The sequence below is a fragment of the Oreochromis aureus genome, linkage group 16 (genome assembly GCF_013358895.1).
Source record: "Oreochromis aureus strain Israel breed Guangdong linkage group 16, ZZ_aureus, whole genome shotgun sequence".
In the NCBI taxonomy this organism is placed as follows: Eukaryota; Metazoa; Chordata; class Actinopteri; order Cichliformes; family Cichlidae; genus Oreochromis; species Oreochromis aureus.
In genome coordinates, this window is record NC_052957.1 from 10662086 (window position 1) to 10683460 (window position 21375).

A 21375-nucleotide genomic window follows, 5' to 3' on the forward strand; every position below is an offset into this window, starting at 1 on the left:
CGGATGTAGGACAGGCCACCTTCAGATGGGTTTGGAGGAAATGTGGGGCTTTAACCGACAAACAATAGAGCTCCTGCAAATCCTATTGCCTCAAGTCACTTTTATTGCGTCTCTGGAAACGGACGGAGTAGGTCAGCGTTTGTTGACAGGCTCATTTTACGCCCCCAGAAGGCCGGAAAGCAGCGAAAAAGTGTAACTAAACCCACCGAGTCCCCAGCGAATAATCTTCAGGTAAGGCTGACACTGGCTGCTAACGGGAACTGGCTAACTAGCTGGCTAAGATAATAACGGGTACCTATTAACAAAGAATGGGGGGTGTATGGGGGAAAAGTTGGCAGTGATTAGCAGCTAAAGAGTCAATCTAACAGACGCCACCCTGTCGCCAGAAAACATTTTTTAGCCTCGCTGTGTGGATGTTGCTTATATAGCATGCTAGCTTGTACCGTTAGCACCTGTCTTTCCTGTGCTGCTCGGCTCATTTATTCGAACCAGTGTTCACACATTTACTATCTCTATTGGCAGTAGCTGAGACAGATGGGGTGGCTTTTTTCTTTAATGTCTTCTTCTGAGGGAATTGTGTGCGTGCCTGCAACTTTGACTTCACAGAGCAGCTAGCTTAACGGCCGCAGCCGAGCCATGTGTGACAAAAGATAAACCGTGTCAGTGGTGGGATTGAAGGGACCTGCTGGCTAGTTGGTCTCTGAGCATTTATCAGCCCAGCCATGCCGCATTTGGTGCATAGAGTCATCTTCAGCATTTGCATTCAGATACAGTAGGGCTGCAAAACTTGGACACTAAGGTATGATATGCTAGAATTCATGGTAAACTATGACTGGGTTCATTTTTCGTAGTTAAGTGTTGCAGTACAGCACCCCCGCTCTGTCACGCTTTACGTCGTATGCGCCAGCTGGCTCCGAGTTGACCTGCGTACAGATCTCGTACGACTCTTGAGGTTACTAAAGTTCATTGAAGTCTGCGGCTCTTTTAACCCGTGCTAATTTTATTCTTGAACATCACTTTTAACCAGCTGGACGAGCAGTGCGTGACAGGCAAGTAACTCCCAGCATTTTTATACCAGAACGGGGATTTTTTTTTTTTTAACCAGTGTTGAAAATGTGACTGTTGTTGCTTGGTGCAAGAGACAGCTTGGTCTCGTACTAAGAGTAAAACCAGAAGGGCAAAAAGGAAGTCCGTTAATAAAGCTTCACTTTTTTATATTGAATGGTAAAGTGTGCACACACTGCTTCACACTGCCATATAGGGCCACTTGTTGGTTTTTATGCATGCCTTTAATTGACCTTGAGAGGAGGATATGTAGACTGGATCACTGCTGCTATTCATTTTTTAGTAATTTTACAAGATCAATGAATCCTATATAAGTCTTGAGCTGCCATTTATGTTTTTAAAGAGCAATAGTGCTCCAGGTCTTTCAGTTTTTCTTTGGACATTGACTGCTTTTTTCCCCCCACTCATTTTCAGTCCAGTCCTTGTACCTGATGATTTTCAGAGGAATGCTATTTTTTGTTTTTGCTTTATAAGTACCTTGACACTGACACAAATCATTTACGAATTAAAAAAAAAGAAGGAAAAAAAAGGAACCTAAGCCTGGGGAAGAACCAGCATTGTTTATTGTACTAAGTTGTTTTGTATAACAATTTTAAGTAGTATCTTTAGGCACTTTGTTACTAGAGCAAGTTGCACTTGTTTAGTTGATTCTACAAAAACGTCAAAAATAATTGTTTGACAGGCTTACATGGACCTAGAATTTTCACACCAACAAGTTGATTACAAAACGGCTATTAGCTGAAAACATTCATAAAGAAGTTTACAGAAGATGTGTCAGGATAAAAAAAAAAAAAAAAATAGAAGACAGCAGATGAATAGGTCTGAAGGTCATGTCCTTAAAAAAAACAAAAGACAAAAAAAAAAACAGGAAAGGTCTCTTACAAAGGACACGAGTTGAGCCATTTACTGTTCATTGAAGCTTTATCTGAAATGGTCTTAGGGGAAGGGTGTCGTCAATATGTAAAGAGGAGTCAATGAGAGAGATGCAACAATAAGTGTCTGTAGACATGTGTAAAACACGGTGGAAGATGTCGTGGTTTAGGGCTTCATGTCAGCCAGTTGTGTTGGAAATCTTGCCAAAATAGATGGCGTTATGAATGCAGAAAAATCCCATCAGGTCTTTGATCCACCATGCAGTATCACATGGAAAGCATCTGATAATCCACAGTGTAATTTATCAGCATGACCAATGATCCCCAACACGCTGACAATGCAGTAAAAGTGTATCTTCTACAAGCACCAGTGTCATGCTATAGAAATTTTTTCAAAAAGAATCATTAGTTCTGCACTAAAATGTAATGAGTTTCTTCCTTTTTAATGGAGGCAGTGTTGCTTTTTGTTTAGATGGTGCAGGAGGTGAATGCCAGACTCAATTTGATTTCATTGGGGGGAAAGGTGGATTTTAAAAAAGGGTAAAAACACTAGTTCCTAGGATTTAAGACAATGGTACAAAGAAACAAAAGGGAGAAATCCATGAATCCTACCAAAGATAACGACAGTAAGTCAATAAAAGAAGGCTGGGGTAGCTAGGTAAAATATAGCTCTGCCCACTGTTACAGTCGATGCTCAAAAAAACCAGCACGATATCTCCACATCAGAGCCGTTGGACATCACATCGGACTTTGTGCTAGGGAGCTGGCAGGTTAATATCCAAAATGGCTGCATCCGGCACATTTACCTGTTAGGTGTATTCTCACTAAAGTTAAAAATAAAATCAGCCTTTTCATAGTTTAAACAGAGTGGGATATACAATAAAATAGTGCTACACTGGTGGACATACTGAAGTATCTACCTAAAGGCATCGTTGACGTATGTATGCAATTAATAATTGAACCAGCTGTTGGACCAAAGTGCCGTGACTTGCTCGTTTACAAGTCGTAACCTATTGATCTCCTTTATCTAGTAATCAAGCATAGTATTGTCCTATCGGACTTTGAGACATGTGTTAAGACTTTATCTAAGCAGTGTCATCAGGGTGAACAATGCCAAACTTTTGTAGAATTCATTACCTGCATTCAGATTCAGCCTAGTGCATTCATACTCAAACTGTCTAAGAATTTCACATAACTCCCCCTGCTCTTACTAGTTGACCCTCTTTTTGTTAACCTTTGTAGTCTTATACAGAACAGTAAGGGGAGTAGCAGCATAATATTCCCACCTTTAAATGGTCTTTTGTTGAAGGACCTAATGTTTAAATGATCCAAGGCTCTTTACATCAGCCAGCTTTTCATCTAACCTCAGTGATAAACCCTTATCTAGAAGCTTTGCATAAAATATTTGACTAGATTTCCATAAAGCTTGCTGTGATTATTGTAATACTGACACCATGCAAAGGTGAGATTGCTTTATTTTCATAGTTTTAAATGGTCCCAGATGGCTACACAGCCAATACACATTAGTAGGATGAGAGATTTTTTTAATTTATTTTTTTCACACATAAACAAACCAGTATAAATATGCTAATATGATAATGAGCTCAGTTGGCAGGTTCACATTTGGAGCCGCATTTTTGGCAAATACAGCAGGTTGAGTTCACCTTTAAATCTTCCTTGCTGTATCATTATTATTTTTATCATTATTCCAGCATATGCTCTTTCCTGTGCGTGCATGCTCATAATCAAAGAAACTAAATGCACTTTAAGTGTTCTTTTCGCTGCCAAGAATTACATTTGTCTCTGGTGTAGTAAGTGTTGTGGCTTTAAAACACACTCAGTAGTGCTGTGCAGGGATTGAGAGCTCTTCATGCTTTGAAATATGAATGACCTTCATTGTCCAGCTATCACCATGTATTTTTTATCTCCGTTGGTATTTGGCTTTAACACCCGGTGGTAAGACCCTAGAACTGTACTGTAATGTCAACCTACTCGCTTCAGCTATCACTTGACAGTTTATTTATGCCTCTGTCTGCTAGTTTGTCAGGACCACATTAACATTAACTGTGTGCAAGGATCCAAAGCCTTTTGGTAACTTGCCCGCTAGCCCTGTGTGCTATCTTTGTGTGGGTGAGTAATGGAGATCTGTAGTAAATCCTTTCCTTACCCAAGGTACTGTCAAAGAAAGAAGATGCTGGCATCGCATATAATATCTCTATATTCAGGTTAGAGTTGAATATGAAATTAATGGGCAACCAGCTTTGGCAGGTGGGCAGACTTGCCATTGTGTAGACAGAATTGACTAAATGTTTTATTTTATATGAGTGCAGTTTACAGAGGTTTTTCATGCTAAGTCTCAGAAAGAAGGATTGTCCATGATATCATTATTTTCGTATGACTTGTGATCAACAGGTTTTTACTAAGCATGTTGCAATATTAACTGCATCCATCTTTGAAAACTGTCTGTTGTTACTACCACCTTATTACTGTTGACCGATTCGAGCCTGAGATTGGTTGTTACAGCAGTAACTTATTGCTGACGTTTCACTGTTTGAAACAACATAAGCAATAGGTGATTATGTGCATTTTTTTTGGATGGACCTGTAACCCCAGGGCATGCCAATAATCTGAATTCTGATTCAGGCTTTGTGGTCATTTGTTAGAGATCCCATCAAAGAATTTTGTGCTTCCATCAAAGAATACCCACTAGGGCTGTAATAAATATACTTAACTAGTTGACTAGTTTTATTAAGTGGAATTTCAGTTATTCAAGCTGAAATATATATTGATTTGTTTAACAAAATGACCAAAAAATACCAGAAAATTCATAGATGTCTGTTAAGTAAGGTAACTCGGGCTCGTTGGCAAATTGTGGTAACACATATAGTTATCCTCTGAAGGGTCCATCTTTAGCCAGTAAAAAACCTTGCTTGCACCAATAAGAAAACATGACTAGATATCACATGAAGAGTTTTTTTCAAGGATATTGCTGATCATTTCTTTGAACCCATCACTTTCATGATGCAAGATGTTACTAACAGGCAGCTTATGGCAAGGTGAATCACAATACAATAAATTATGATTGGTTACTTTAGCGTAACAGATGCTATTCTCTTTACTTCACTATGGTTGGGCAGAGACTGGGCCTTCTCTTTGTTAATGTTAATTGAATGTGACATATCCAGGGTGCCCATAGCCTGCTAATCAGCACTAATCTGATCCACAGGATTAGAGGATGGGAATGCTTGTAAGACACTGCAAACAGTATGTGTGACTCCTTCCTTTCTGAAGTGAGCTATCTGTCTTTCTAGACTTCCTTCTAGCATTGTTTAGCCGAATCTGATAACAATTCATTGAGGTGTTTACTTTATGCTGATTTAAATGAAGATTTATGCTTTTTAATAACTCTTGAGTTCATGGGCGAGTTCATTAGTCCTTGGTAAACTCTTGTGCTGATTAGGCAGTTCCTCCAACAGGTTCTTGGGATCTGACTGTGTTCTCGCTGTCATCATCATAATCTCCCTCTTCCCTTCTGTGGGATTATTATGGCGACAAAGCAGGGCAGCTTGTGACTATCCTCTATCTGCAGGCCTTTTCTTTGTTTTGTTTTTAGTATATATTTTTTCTGGCTGTGAACTGGTGGAATACCAGAAGCCAAAATGCTGAACCAGAGTGCAGTCATGATCTTCACTGGGATTTGTGGGGCGATGGTGTTCATGGCAATGGCCTACTATCTCTACTGGTAAGTTAAATGTGAGACAAGTGTTGTGTCCTGTTTCCCCAGCATATTAAGACGTTAATATGCTACAATGGTACAACTTAATATGCATCCTACCATTTTTAGGTATATTTTGGTGACCGCCAAAAAGGTTTTGGCCTTCCACCAAAGGAATATTGTTAGCAAATGTGGGGCTTTTTTTCCTCAACCTTAAAATGTTTATCAGATAGCCAAAAAATAACAGGCAGTGCACAGACTTCTGTCAGGTCAGATCAGTTGTGGTTACTTCACCCACCAAAGGCAAATATAGTGCCAGGAAAAACCCAGGTGTTTGCTAGAGACTAGTAGCTGTTGAAGTCCAGCCTAGGCATCATTCGGCTGTTCCCTGCTGTAAGTGGAGCACAGACGTTTGAAAGCCAAAGTAAGTTTTTATAATTAAAATGCTTTGATAGAGGAGCAGTTCCTGCCAAGATGTGGTTGAACTTTTCCATAATTTAACTAGTGTCTCTAAATGTACATTTCTCATTTTAAAGACTTCTAGCAAGCAGCTGGTATTTGTTGGTATAGAAGTTATATTCAGGTGATGCAGAGCAGCAGCAGCTGCCAGCCTTAAGCAGCTTTAACACAGTCAGCAGTACTAATCTTTCCTCCAGGTTGTGTGGGCTTACAGGTGGGTCCATCACCCTCAGGGAGCTGGACATCCACCAGCTGTTTTTCCTGTGTTTTTCTGGATGTCTTGTATGACACAAAGTTCAATTTCCAGAGTATTTCTATGTTAGTATGTTTGGTTTTTGCACAAAAAAGTTTTGTTTGACTTAAATCTATGTTGGTGTTTTAAGCTCAGTATTGTTGAGATTCTCATCCTATTGAGGGAAAGGGTGAATGTGAGCATTAAAGCAGTAGTCTTAACACTGAACTACTTACCCAAATAGCTGACATCGAATGCTGATCCAATCAGGCACTTGGCCGGTTCACCTGACAGAATGAGTTGCCTTGCCATGGTTTTATTGCAGTACCAATACATTACAGTAGCCAACAGAAAAAAGTCCAAATGGAGTGAACATATATGTTGTAGAGGACTCATAGTCATCCTGTCTGTAATGCCTGATTTAGACATCAGGCCTTTATAGAACCTACAATGTAACCTATGTGGCTGATGTTAATTACCTTGCAGCAGTGTCCTGGTGTTTTATATCCAGTGCTAGCTATGATAGATAAATAAAGTGCTGTGACTTTCTCTTTTTCAAATGTATTTGTCTCAAATGTTTCCACTTCTTTGTACATTGTTTCACATCCATTCTAGTACTTCTAGAAATCTCCCTCCAAGAATCATGCTGACCTTTGTGAGGTCTTATATTGATGCTATGATTATTATACTGTATATAGAGACATTTTCACTGATGAATGTAAATCTGCAGTGGAAAAATAGCTAGAAATGTACAGAATGAATTGGTGGTTCCGCTCACAATAGTGAGCTGTGTTGATCTAACTTGTAGTTACATTTCCAGTGAGGTGCATGTCATCTGTAGATTTCTGCAGATTTCTCACTGAATACAGTGTTCCCAGAGAACATGTAATACAGAGAACACTGTATGATCATGGTGTTGTTTGAAAAAGAAATTTCACTGCACAAAGGTGTTTGAAAAAAATGTAGAAAATGTGTCAACAGTAAATGTCTTGTTTACTGGCATGTTTCGAGTGATCTCCTTTATAACATAACATATTTGTAGAAGCGAAGTAAGATTTTTTTTTTTTTTTTTTTTTTTTTTAAGTGATGATGAACAGTTAAAAAAGTTTCCCTTATACCATCTTTGAACATTTAACTGGCACAAAATTAAAATAACACAATAGAAAAACACTTAGTGGCTACCAATGTTTAACCAGTATATTGGCTCCATAAAAATGTTAAATAAAAACTGTATGCAAGTGAATTCTCAAGTAAATGTGTAAATTATACAGTTTCACACGTTTAGCTTTAAAAAGATCTGCTCATGAGAAAAAGGTAGGGAGTTTACTTTTATTTTTTTCTTTCTTTGGCCAGTTAATTCGTAAATGTGCTGTGTGCCTTTTGATTGCTGGTGTGTAAAATTGAGTTTGTCCTGTGAATCATGGCCGAGAGTTGCAGTTAGAGCAGGGCGATATGGCTAAAAATATTTATCATGATATACATTTGAAAATTTGCGATAACGATATAACTGACGATATAATTGATGCGAGACAAAATACAACTCCACAACTTTACTAGCGCAAAAAACCCCCATTCATTTATTTTCACTTAAACAAGCAGCTGTTTTTTTAATATGCATTAAAGCTATATAAAAATTTAACAGTGCAAATGCAAATTCCTTGCTGAAAGTTTAACCAAAAGGCATTTCCTGTAGAAATGGGCTGACATATCCTGAGCATAACCATGTATAATATCCACTGAAGTTAAAAAGAGGTGCTTTGCAACATTAAACTGCAGTGTGCCAAATAAAAAAGCCAAATATGTATTTTTCGGACCATAAGGTGCACGGGATTATAAGGCACATTAAGCGAAACAAAGCAGTCAGATAAATCAAACTTTATTCAACTCATTCTTCTTGCTTCCTCCACTTCTGTACCATTGATTCATTAATGCTGTATTCTATCACAGCTGCTCTATTCCTGTGTTGTTGCAGTATATTAATGACTAACCTCGTAATGTGGATGGATTATCTCAGTTGTTCTCCTGACTGAAGTTTGGTCCGTTTACAGCATCCTGCCATGCGATTGCATTTGTCCCTAACCACCAGGAACCCTCACGTTAACTTTTATCGAGTGGAAAAAAGTTAGCGTTCATCCTCCAGCTTCACTGTTTATGTTATGCTAACATAGCTGTGTCGCTAGCGATCACATAGCACATCATTATATATCAGCTAGCCCAACTTCAGTAACCCTACAAACGTCACTGCTGTTTAGTTTCCTGTCTTCATTTATGTTGGAAGTGATAGAAGAGCTGTAAGTTTGAACTTTTTCAGAAATCTCTCAGTCAGAACATGCTATATCATGCTTAGCTCGCTAGTTTTGCTAGTTACCTAACTTCCGCTAGCTTCCTGCTAACTTCTAACTCCGTTAAATGTAATAAATTCTGTTTTCATGGATACCAGGATGTTAAACACCTGGTAAAGCAGCAATGCTGATCGTTTTATTAAAGATGAAAGAATTTAGACAGTTTTTAACTCTCAGTGATGCTGTGTGTTTGTTTGACTTTGGGACCTTAAGTCGACGGAGTTTAGGACCCAGGTTACTCCCAGATTTACGAGCACCTTAGTCCGACAAATACGGCAATAACGACGGCCCGCTTGCATGTTCTACAAAAAAAATGTGCTTTGTTGTGTATCTGATGGACAAACACCAAACCAGTTCCACATCACTGAAGTTGCACCATTTTTACAAACCAATTCTGGTTCATCCGTTTCACTCAACAATCAGCCATGTGCGTATGAAAACAAAGGCACTGCGCATGCGCGTTTTACCCATATTCTATCGCGATATTTCATTTTCTTATCGTTGCCTAACATTGTACCAGTATTACCGTGAACGGTATAATATGGCCCAGCCCTAGTTGCAGTTGAGTGAAAGTTTTTTGGTGACTCAGTTTGATTCCAGTGCTGCATGGGGAACATCTGCTGTGTGTGGAGTAAAACTGGGACAAAGTTCACAATGTGTGTAGAAGTAACTCGCCTGAGCTAAAACGCGGACACACACTCATAGTCGCTGCAGGTTGCCAACACAAATTAAGGTTGGGGAACTTCTCCATCGGCAGCTTGTGGCCAAACATTACAATCAGCTGCTATCAGTGTGCAAAGTTAAATCTTCCAAGAAAAGGTTAAGGCGTTTAGCTGTAAAAATATTAACAAAAGTCGTACTGATTTGGCTTGTAAACCTAGTTTTTTAGTTTGTGTTTTTTTTAACATGGACTCACTATTTTCACATAAAAAAAATACTGTGCTTTCATTTGTTCAATTATAAAATTATCAGTTAGAAGTTAAAACGGAGACATAAAGAATAATCGTATAAAAAAATCCTCTTTCGTGCTTCTAATTTGACTGACACTCACAGGCAAGGTATAAACTTAAAGCTTGAATTGCAGTTTATCAGTAAGCCTATTATAGACTACTTGTGTAGTTGCTATTAATGCTTCGTGGTGACTTATTCTGGACTTCCTCATTAACTACAGTGTTTCTTAACCCATCTCAGCCATAAGACAAATGTGCAGTATTTAACTTCACCCTCCCTCTCATGCTGTATGCATGACCAAAGGTCACTTCTGTAACATAATGCAAAGTTAGCAGTGCATGCTTGGAAAAACTGTCAAAGCATTCAGGTGGTATCAGGACAGTGTTTCAACAGTTTAGCGTGATTTCATGTCCAGAGATTTGTAAGCACGTTTATTTTGATGGTCTGACGGGACTGAACCAAACTTCTGCAGGTGTGCATTTAAGATTTCATTTTCTTTACACCCAGACTGTTAAATTTATATATATGGTTGCAGTGTGTGAGAGAGTGAGTGCACCAGATAAGACTTGTTGCCTACACACTGTAATCTAGGTTTGTGTCCGCAATACGGTTGTGTGAAAAAGTGGTTGGATTGCTCTTCACTGTGACAGTCGTTGAAGAAGTCTGTTGCAGTCTTGGAAGGGGGTTAATGCAGTAGATTGGGTTACTTCATAATTTTGCCTCTTTTATTACAGTTTATAATTTGTTGTAATTGATGAAGTACTCAATTTAGAATATAGTTTGTTAGCCCTCTTAACTGATTCACATGTTGTCTTCAGTCTACGTTATTTGTGAAGGATCGATACTGGTTACACATGCTGTGTGTATTTAACGGGAACAAGAAACAAGTCGTTTTGGATAACATGTTGAAGACTGTGGTTGAAGACTGTTGTGTCATTTGGACGCTCACCAAGCACACAGTGTTTGCTTGTCCCTTGTTCAGCATGCAGGCAGACAGTACACAGCTTCCCTTTTTGCTTGTTTTCTGACACAGTTATGTTAGTTTGTGCAACTGAATACTCATGTGGATGTTGCTGGCACAAATAGTTATGTTTGTGAAAAAAAAACAACTTTAGTTTTCATAATGAGAAGAGTTTTACTTTTACTTCTGCTGAATTAATTCCTTCAAGTTCACTAGTTGATTCCTGATTAACTTCAGTTATACACTGGAATTATTTATTCAATTGTTTTCCATTGTATCTTTAGAAAGTTGTGTTAGTTTTATTTAGTTTTATATGTTTACATTTAATTTAACTTGCTTTATATGAGGTAGCACTGGAGGTAGAGGATTGCAAGGTCGGTTGTTTGATCCCTGCTCCAGTCTGCATGCCAAATATCCTTGTGCAAGATACTAACCCTAAGTTGTTCTCAGAGTGTGACTGTGTGAATGCTAGAAAGCACAAAAGTGCTTGTGTGACTAGGTGAATGAGGCAAGTTGTGTAAAGCGCTTTAAGTGCTCAGAGTAGAAAAGCGCTATGTAAGACAACAACATCTGGTAGCACACAGATTAATGTATTTACATCTTGTGTGAATAATACTGAGTTCAATTCATTTTCATCAACTGGTTATGTGTATTCATAAAGACTTGCATTCACAGTAGCAGCTCAGAGCTAACTATCATGCCCTGACCTCGGGGCAATCAGATGTTCCCACTTTATCTACTGGAGGAAAAGGGAGAAGCTACAAGTAACTCACAAGCCCAGACAGGACTCAGTAACCCGGGCCTCTGTCTGGGCTCTTGGCTCGTAAACTTAAATGATGTTCAAGGTTGATGATGTTTTCAAAATGCTAACTACTTTATCATTTTTATTTGATTCACCATAGAAGAAGATATTTGAAGCTGTCAGTTCAGTTATATTTGTTTAGAACATTTTTTTTAAGATGTTCTCTGTTGAAATATTTGTTTTGGATTTAAGCTTCCGGTCTAAAATTTTGAAATTTGAGGGCTACACAAATAAAATCAGGACGACGATGATGATGATGATATCAGGTCATCTCTGACATCAGTTATGTGTGAATAGTGACACATTGCTTTGCAAGACTTGTCCTAAAGTGTTTCGCATGCGTATTTGCATACTGTACAAGCTCTGTGATACATACAACATCCGCGTAGATGCAGTTTTTGAAGCTACACCCAATGTTGAAACTTGTCTGTAAATACCCAGTTTGGTCAGCCAGGTTTCATAGCCTTCCCCTTTTGATACGCCTTTCACCCACACTGAAGAACTTATGTTATTAGCTAATATAATTCACCCTGTTTGAAACGGGCACTATACATTTATTAAATTCTGCTGTAATGGCTCTGCAGCACGGTGGCACGGTGGTTAGCACTGTTGCCGCACAGCAAGAAGGTCCTGAGTTCAATTCCACCATCAGGCCGGGGTCTTTCTGTGTGGAGTTTGCATGTTCTCCCCGTGTTTGCGTGGGTTCCCTCCGGGTACTCCGGCTTCCTCCCACCGTCCAAAGACATGCAGCTTGTGGGGATAGGTTAATTGGATAATCGAAATTGTCACTAGGTGTGAATGTGCGAGTGAATGTGAGTGCGCATGGTTGTCTGTCCCTGTTTGTTGGCCCTGCGACAGACTGGCGACCTGTCCAGGGTGTACCCCGCCTCTCGCCCTATGACAGCTGGGATAGGCTCCAGCGCCCCCCGCGACCCTGAAAAGGATAAGCGGAAGTGAATGGATGGATGGATGGATGGCTCTGCAGTCTAGCCTGACTCCCCATCACTGTTGCCTGAGCCTCTCCTCTGCTGTTGTTCACAGGTCTGTGGTGCTGGCAGAAGGGCCGTGTAAACGGGGCTTGTAAAAGGACTCCACCGTGGTAAGAGTCACTATTGCCCTTTTGAACATCTTAAAGCATGTTTGCCTGAGGATCACCTGACACAAACACCTGATATCCTTGTGTTTACACTGATCTGTTCCTTATTTAGTACCCTGCATGTCTTTTTTTCTTTTGCACTCGCTGTGCTCACCTTCTTTTTCTTCTCCCTCCTCAGGTTGATCGTAGTGTATAGAGGAGCCCACTCAGCCCTCCAGGCTCCTCAGCCATGGCTCTGCTGGCCTACCTGAAGAGCCTGTTCATCTTGCAGTTGCTGATGGGCTTTGTGTTTGTGGTGAGCGGCCTCATTATAAACTTCATTCAGCTGTGCACCTGCATCCTCTGGCCGATCAACAGGCAGCTCTATCGCAGAATCAACTGCCGGCTCTCCTACTCCCTCTGGAGCCGTGAGTATAGATGATTCTCGTGTGTTGCTGCAGGTTTATGTAGAAATGCAAATTTTCCTTTAAATATGTAAACAAGAAAAGGTGTCAAGTGTTGATTCTGAAATTCACAGATTGCAAATAATTACAAATCTGGCAATAGTGGCACATACAATGAGCTGCGTTTGGGCCATCTGTTGGATATTATGCTGTGTCTACATAGAAAGGGTTTCAGCTGCATTTTCCACTTGAATTTTTGAAACAGTTTCTGTGTAGAAGGGCTTTATATCCAGTCTCCTTTTAGCTAAATTAAATGAGTTCTAAGCAGCTACAGCCTCCACAATTTTCACCAGTTACTCATTAAAATTGTCTGTCAGCTGCTTACTAGAGTAAGCTTTTTGCTGCTAATGACTTCAGCTGCTTTTATTAACCCTATGACAGACATTAAATTTGCTCCAGAGTAATTATCTAAAATTACACGAATCCTAAACGCACAAAGATTTGCTGATAATTCTCTGCAGGGTTGGTAGAGACTGTTTTGAGGGATTAATATAAATATAATGTAACACAAATACTTCCATTTAGTACATTAATGTGTTGTTTACACTGAAGATGCTCTAAGTGATGAATTTTCTCCTCTAACTTTCTAATGTTCCTGCTGCGTCATTGTCACTGTGCAGAGCTGGTGATGCTGCTGGAGTGGTGGTCGGGCACAGAATGCACCCTCTACACCGATCAGGCTACGGTGGACAAGTTTGGCAAGGAGCATGTCATCATCATCCTCAACCACAACTTTGAGATTGACTTTCTGTGTGGATGGACCATGTGTGAAAGATATGGCATTTTAGGGGTCAGTTGAGCACCAGACTTGTAATGATTAACATTTATCAACATTATTTGCTTTTGTCTTAAGTGTGAGAACTCCGAATTGTATAAAAATGTCTTTCCTCCTTCTTTAGAGTTCGAAAGTGCTAGCCAAACATGAGCTCCTGAAGGTCCCTCTAATTGGCTGGACGTGGTACTTTCTAGAAATTGTTTTCTGCAAAAGAAAGTGGGAAGAGGACCGAAACACTGTCTTCAAAGGCCTAGACAGGCTCAAAGACTATCCTGAATATATGTGGGTAAGTACAGTCACACTGTTTGTGCGTCACCTGGACTGTGGTTTAGGTGTAAAAGTTCATCTTACAGACAACTACTTGTGTCTCAATTGCAACCCAGTTGCTCAATCATGATTGTGAAATATCCTCTTGGAGTTGCAGTGGATTGCTGCTGATTTCAAGATACATGGGAGTTGCAATTCTAACAGTTCAGACAAGGTGGTGTATTCATTTAAGTTAAACCAGTTGTAGCATCAACTATCACCTGCAAATTGAGTAATCACTGCACAGCCAAACTAAGATAAGATGGAACATACATAACAAAACATTTTTAGACTTTTAAAGAGAATGATCTATAATCTATCTGATGCTGTAGTTTCTGCCCTTTGCCCCAGTTTCTCTTTCTACTGAATTTATCTTGGCAGTGATACACAAATAGTTCTGAGTACAGCAGCGTTATTTGAAGTGCCTCAACATGAGTTTGTATGTTTGGTTTTTTTCTGTCAGACATCATGAACACAAGTATCCACTGTGCGTAAACAGACTGAATAGGCATTCATTATGCTTCAGGCCACAAAATGCCTCTTTTGTCTTTAAAATAAATAAATAAAAACGTGCACATCCATCATGTTTTACCTGGTGACAGCTTAGGCCTAGAGTAAAAAGCAGGATTTGGGTTTAGCAAGGAATTCCACGTTTTTTTTTTTTTTTCTTGTTTTTTTTTTCTGTATTTCCAGAGTTTGGGTGGTTTTGGTAAATGCCGAAGGTCCTGCTTGTGCAGAGCCACTCTGTGGCTTCCCTAACGACCACGAATTAGCGATAAAGTTGAGGAAACAAATGCCTTCCTTGTTTCATCTTCAAATTACTTTTGTTGTTCGATATGCCTTTGTATAGCTACATAATACTTGGTGATGTGAAATAAGATTTGCAAATCGGCCAATAAGTATTAATTATCTTTGTTTTTCACTGGATCTTCACACTGTTTAACACCGTCAGGGTTGCAGCTGAAAGAAAATTGTTTTACACAATGTAGTAATTCCAGTCAGGTCTGCGCCTGCCTTCATTAAGGAGGAATGCTATTGACAAGTCTATAAACTTGTAAAGATCTAATGTTTTCAACTGCATCTACTGAAATACTGGCTGCAGTAACAAATCTGCACCTTCAAGATTATAGTTTGCTGTTAGCTATGATGTTTATCTTGTGCCAAAAACTGCACCTTTTTAATGGATAGATTCAGAAAACCCAGACTGACACAACAAGTTGATGGCACAAATGGGTATCCTGAGTTGACTGTATTTTAGCGTACTGTTAAATTGAGTTGACCTTGATTTGTACTTCAGCTAACAGAAGTAGGGCAGTGGATGGGTCAGGATAAAAGAGGTCACCTTAAGCTGGAGATTTTTTTTTCCATTTTGTTTTTTTGTTAAGTGTGTGTGTGTGTGTGTGTGTGTGTGTGTGTGTGTGTGTGTGTGTGTGTGTGTGTGTGTGTGTGTGTGTGTGTGTGTGTGTGTGTGTGTGTGTGTGTGTGTGTGTGTGTGTGTGTGTGTGTGTGTGTGTGTGTGTGTGTGTGTGTGTGTGTGTGTGTGTGTGTGTGTGTGTGTGTGTGTGTGTTAACACAACTCTTCCTCCTTTCTCTCTACAGTTTCTGCTGTACTGCGAGGGCACCCGCTTTACAGAGAAAAAGCACCAAATCAGTATGCAGGTTGCAGAGAGTAAAGGCCTGCCCAAGCTCAAATATCACCTATTACCCCGAACCAAAGGATTCACCACCACACTGCAGTGTCTTAAGGGCACAGGTGGCATTCACGCATAAGTCACACAAAAACAATATTCAGAGCATTTCTTTTATTTTGTATTTTGCTTACAGCCTGCTCTTCTTTCTCTCAACAGTAACTGCTGTGTATGATGTGACTCTGAATTTCAAAGACAACCAGACTCCCACCCTCCTGGGCATTGTCAATGGGAAGAAGTACAAAGCTGATATGTCTGTAAGGTAAGGACCACTGATGCCTGCTCTCTACTTTTGAACAATCGCTTTTTGTAATAAGGCACTGCACTCTCAGCTGTTTCTTCAAGTAAACTAGAATTAATGAGTTTTAAGCATTTTGTCCTCCTCCCAACTGCATTTTGTCCTGTAATAATCAAAGAGGCACCGAGACTGGCTAGGCTCCAGGACATTAGCTTTAATGGCCAGGGTGCTCCCCTGAGCTCGGCGCTTGTTATAGACACCGATTGGAGCACTAGTGTGATTTTACTTAAATAAAGCTGAAAGCAGGAGGGTGGAGGACACTTTGTTTTTAGTTTCAAGGTCTGTTGACTGAAGACGGGTAAAAATACTGGGTATTTTAGTGACCTGAAATCACTTAGTATGATAATGTTCATGTATCAGAGGGAATTGTGTTTGGGAAGAGGGAGGCACCTGGTGGCAACAAGCTGCTACTACAGACCAAATGTCTTTGAGGTTTTTTTTTCTCTCTCTCTCTCCCTCTCGTTCGCGCGCGTGTGTGTGTGTGTGTGTGTGTGTGTGTGTGTGTGTGTGTGTGTGTGTGTGTGTGTGTGTGTGTAACTGCTCAGCAAATATGTTTAAGTTTTTGAATTAACCTGATAGGGTTTAAAAAGTGCCTGAGTGCTGTTTATGTGGATTTATCTCAACAGTGATTATTTTGGTGCGGCTGGCTATGATTGTGGTTTGCTTTTTGTTGTGCTGAATGTGTAGTGGCCTTTAGACACACATTAGCTGCCTGTCATTCCATCAACCACAATCATGAGCAAAATAATTAACAGGTGGAAAACAAACACGTTTTTTGTGCCATCAATAATCTAGTGTATCTTTCCAATGAAATCTGATGGACTGTAAAGGTCACAGCACTCTACATATTTTTGTCTCCTACTTCTCTATTTCAGTTCAATTTAATACTTTTTGCTTTGTCCATTCCTCCGCAAAATGCTGCATAAATTAGCAAGGTCTTTTTTGAAGTGGCTGACTCTAGCTGCAGGATATCGTCTCATTCATTACTGTATTCATTATGTGCCTGTTTCCAAATATTGAGACACTGAAGGTAAACTGTATCTGCTTCCAATGGTTATTTGCTGTTTTACATCCAGGCGGTTTTCTGTGGAGGATATACCAGATGATGAGCAGGAGTGTGCCAACTGGCTACACAAACTGTACCAGGAGAAGGTAATCTGACATTAAAGACTCCTAAAATGCCAGATCACTGTTAATTTGGGTAGCAGCTTTGTTGTTTTGGCGATATGGGGGGAGGGGGGTTAGTACCCAGTGTCATGGAAATTTTCCTTCCACTTCCCATTGTTGCTGAAAGAATTCACTGACAAGTTTTTTTTCTCTAATTTGATATCAAGTCCAATCTATTTTTTTTTCCACCCAAACGTTAACAACTCTTGAACTTGTTAACGTCATTAAGCTACAGGAGGTACACTCAGACACCATAACCTGTGGATACTGAGCAGGTAACAAATTAAAGGATAAACTAAAGTATCTTAATTAGGTGTTGGGTCATGAGAACTCGTCTCAGACTGTACTAAAGCGAGGTAAACTCCATCCTTCCAAGAGACATTACCTCAGTAGGCGTTTTGAAGATGGTGGTGAAACACTGCTCTCTTACTTTGTATGTCAAAAACACAGGTGGTGACGACCCTTAGAACTATATACCATATCAACACACTGCTCTCACAACATGACTAGGGTCCATTTGTTTTTTATTTTCTCCTAGAATTTGTATCCTGATCTTTATTTTATTTTTAATCAGATGTCAAATTTATCAGCAGTTCCTGTCGTTTCAAATCACATTAAGCACAAAGGTAATCGCTATCTTTCCCAACTCCCAGGATGCTTTACAAGAAATGTACAATAAGGAAGGCAAGTTCCCGGGACCCACAATTATCCCACCGCGCAGGCCGTGGACGCTGCTCAACTTCCTGTTTTGGGCAACACTGCTGCTTTCACCACTCATCAATTTTGCCTGCGGAGTGGCCGTCAGTGGCTCCCCTCTCCTCATTATTGGCTTTATACTCTTCCTCATCGTAGGTAGGTCAAACCTTACCTTTGGAGACAGTTTGGCACTCATGTCCTGTTAGTATTTTGCACTTTTCAAGGTTCTTTTTTGACATTAATTGTACTTGCAAAAAGCGTAAAGTCTAAGTTCTTTAGCTCCTGTGGTTTTGGGTATTTGACTGTTTGAAGTTGGTCAGTCATGGATGTATAATTCAACCTGTCACCTGCCCAGAATGAAAACTGATGTAGCTTGTTTCATTTAAAGCTCTTGAGGTTTTTTTTCTGACCTGTTGTGTTCTTCTCTCGCCCCCCCCCCTTTCTTTGTTCTCTCTACAGCCTCTATAGCGATCCGCCGCCTCATAGGGGTCACTGAGGTGAAGAAAACAGGTTCCAGTTACGGCAACCAAGAGGCCAAGAAACAAAACTAAAGTGTCACTCCCTCCTGTGAATGGCCGTTTCTGTTGGCCACCCTGCGGTGTCTCACCCCAACCCAACTCCATTCTCCTCCTACTGTCGAGTCAGTTGGTAGGCTGGGGAGGAGTCCCACCTGTGAAAACATTATAGAGGCCAGAGCTAACATTTCTAGTGGCACTAGGGTGAGGGAGTATAGAGGGTCTGGGGTCCAAGCTCTCTGGTGTATCACAGATTATAACGAGGGGGAGATGCAGCACTGTATTCCCCTGCATCTTTCTAAATCCAGTTAGCCACCACCTCCCCCCAATTCAGATCCCATTAAATCTCAGTAACACCCAACATTAAGCTTCTAACAAGTCTGAGGTCACATGGACTACCACTTCCTACCTCCTTTTCCTGTCACAGTCATCAGCCAATGGGTAGTGGGTGACACGCTGTTTCTTTTTTGTCCACAGAACACGAGCCGATACATATTTCTAATCTTAACCTCCATCCCAGTGGAGGCGCATTTCCACAACAGCAGTGTGTAACATACAGGATGTCTCCCTCCCTTTTCTCACTGAGTGGGACTTGTAATGGGAATCGGTGCCTTGAGGCCCAGCCTGGTTTTCCTTAACAGGGTCAACTACACCCAAAATCATGTAGAATTTACCATTTTTAGCTGTATATAACCAGCCACATACTTATGGTTCTTATCCCTTTGGGCACGGCTATACCAGTACAGTGAAGGCGAAAAGGCTTTTTCCCCCTGTAATTTGTAATTATTTTGACACAAACAGTGCGATACAGTTCACCTTGATTGTACTGGGATAGCAACAGACGTGCGTGGGCGGAGAATCAAAATTCCACATCATTTTTAGTCCGTTTCCCTGTTTCATCTTAGTGCTGTGATCATGATGTTCTGATGATGCCCTTTTACATCCTGGTTTGGAAAGGCTGGTGTCAAACTTACATCAAGGGCTCTGAATGTGAAAACTGTCCTTATCAAGGATACCTACCATCTGTTACAGGTCTCATTTGTACCCCTCAGAACCCAAACCCACAGACACGTTTCAGTTTTTGTTTTCTGTCTTTTTACATTTACTATCTTGCATACATGTTCTCATTCATTTTCAATTGACTTCCTAAATGTGATGTTAATTGAACCAAACACTGGCGAAGTTCAGCATGCCACCCACACCGATTATCAGTCATGACTCACCTGTCAGTGGAGCCAGAATCCAGGAAAAGGTCACCAACATGTAGCCACACATCTGAAAGCATATTGATTTGCTCTCCTGATATTTAGACTGTAGTATTGATATTTTAACCTTTGCCTTAAGTCAGGCTTGCTCAGGCAAGGGATTGCTTATCCGCCACCCCTTTAAAACAAGCACCAACATCTCACTTGCCTCTCCACCCTCTCTCCCTCCCTCCCATTACAGTGATGCATGGTGGAGCAGCATGCATTTGTTTGGTTTGATCCCCCAAACTGAGTAAACAACTTAAAATCCAGTTTTCGCCTCTGAAAGTTTTTTTTTTTTTGTTTGTTTGGTTTTTTTTTTTAAGGCATCCTGTGTACATCAGTTAAAGACAGCTGCTTAAGCACATACAGTTTTGGATTTTAGCATCCCAAACGTGACTGCTTGTAGTTATATCTCAGATTATCTGTTGGCTGCTACAGTACAGTAAAGTACAGTTTTTGAGCCATGTTTCAAGGTCCAACATAAAAGCTAATGGTAGAAAAAGATGGGGAGGGGGTATTTTTATGTTGTGCGCTCTCCTTCCCTTCCCGTGCCACATGTAGTGTTTATCCTACCTTCGGTTTTGTTTGCTCTTTTATTTTTTTTTATTTTTCTCAGCAGCTAAATGTCCTATACCTACCTTTTTTTTTTCTTTTTTTTTTTGTTTAGTTAACTACAGATTTCATGCAAGCCTTAATTAGTGCTGCTTATGTTTTTGTGTGAAAACATAGACACTAACCGCTGTGGTAGTGAAGGACTGAAAGTTTTTTTTTAATTACATAAACATATGTACTAGTAGAGCTGGGAGGTTGGCATGGATGTAGTCAGATCTTGTGAGGAAACCTGTTTTTAATTAATCCACATTTTTACACAGAGATACTTTGAGATTACTTTAAATATTTGTAAAAGCTTTAGGATCCTCACTTGTCTCTTCTATTTTCCATCAAATCAAAACCAACAACCAGATAGAAATTCAGCCCATCAAATCCTCTTATTTAGTATGAATCAGATTCTAAAGCAGAAGACGCTGCTGAGAAGTGCAAAAGAGTATTTGCAAAAACGTTTAACACTGGATGCTTTTTTTTATTATTCAGTAAAGAAATATTAGAAATGTCTTTTTTTTCCCTCCCCATTTTCTTAATTCCTAAATACCATCAAATGTGACGTTAAAATTTACAACACTTTAGATTAGCTGCACGATTATCTGAAATCTCAAAGATAATCCAGTTAGTAGAACCTCTCGCCTCAGCTTTTGTTTTCTACAGCTGTTTTTATGTTTTCTTCAATTTTAAACACTTGAGAATATTAAAGGATTTAATCACAAAGCAACTCCTACTCCTTTGACTTATTTGGATTTGTGTGAGTTTCTCTGTGCATGCAGCACTTCAGGTGAAAGGAACTCAGTTTTGACACCATAGATGACGGGAGGGGTCCACTAGAGTCCACACAGGGATCTGATTTAACCATTTCCTCCTTCCATCACTTCTCCATAAGAACTTTCACACAGGCATCCATCCACCGTAATTCATCATAACACATCCACAATTTTCATTTGACATGCAGTATTAAGTCACACAAGTGTGACATAATGTTAGGATTGTGTAAACTGAACATATGTATATAACACAAATGATGAATGTCATGCTCACCTTTAGATATTGTAGAGATGTATTTAGCTGCTCTTTAGACCTTTTGAATGACACATTAACAATCGGATGTCCAAGGTGTGACGGGATATCGAGTCTGT

The 21375-nt window shown here is 39.9% G+C and overlaps 1 protein-coding gene across 4 annotated transcripts; it reads left to right on the forward strand.

The window, feature by feature from the left end:
* Positions 1–20957, forward strand: agpat3 (1-acylglycerol-3-phosphate O-acyltransferase 3). Of its 4 annotated transcripts, none has more exons than XM_031733845.2 (10): positions 1–231; positions 12441–12498; positions 12674–12902; positions 13559–13728; positions 13838–13999; positions 15619–15772; positions 15867–15969; positions 17082–17157; positions 17826–18024; positions 18328–20957. In XM_031733845.2, the coding sequence occupies exons 3-10, from the start codon at positions 12725–12727 to the stop codon at positions 18417–18419; spliced, it is 1134 nt and encodes a 377-aa protein (XP_031589705.1). In that variant the 5' UTR covers positions 1–231; positions 12441–12498; positions 12674–12724; the 3' UTR covers positions 18420–20957. The 4 variants fall into 4 exon arrangements, with proteins under 4 accessions (XP_031589705.1, XP_039456028.1, XP_039456026.1 ...); XM_039600094.1 differs by lacking the exon at positions 1–231 and adding an exon at positions 776–799; XM_039600092.1 differs by lacking the exon at positions 1–231 and adding an exon at positions 939–1049.
* The last annotated feature ends 418 nt before the right edge of the window (positions 20958–21375 follow it).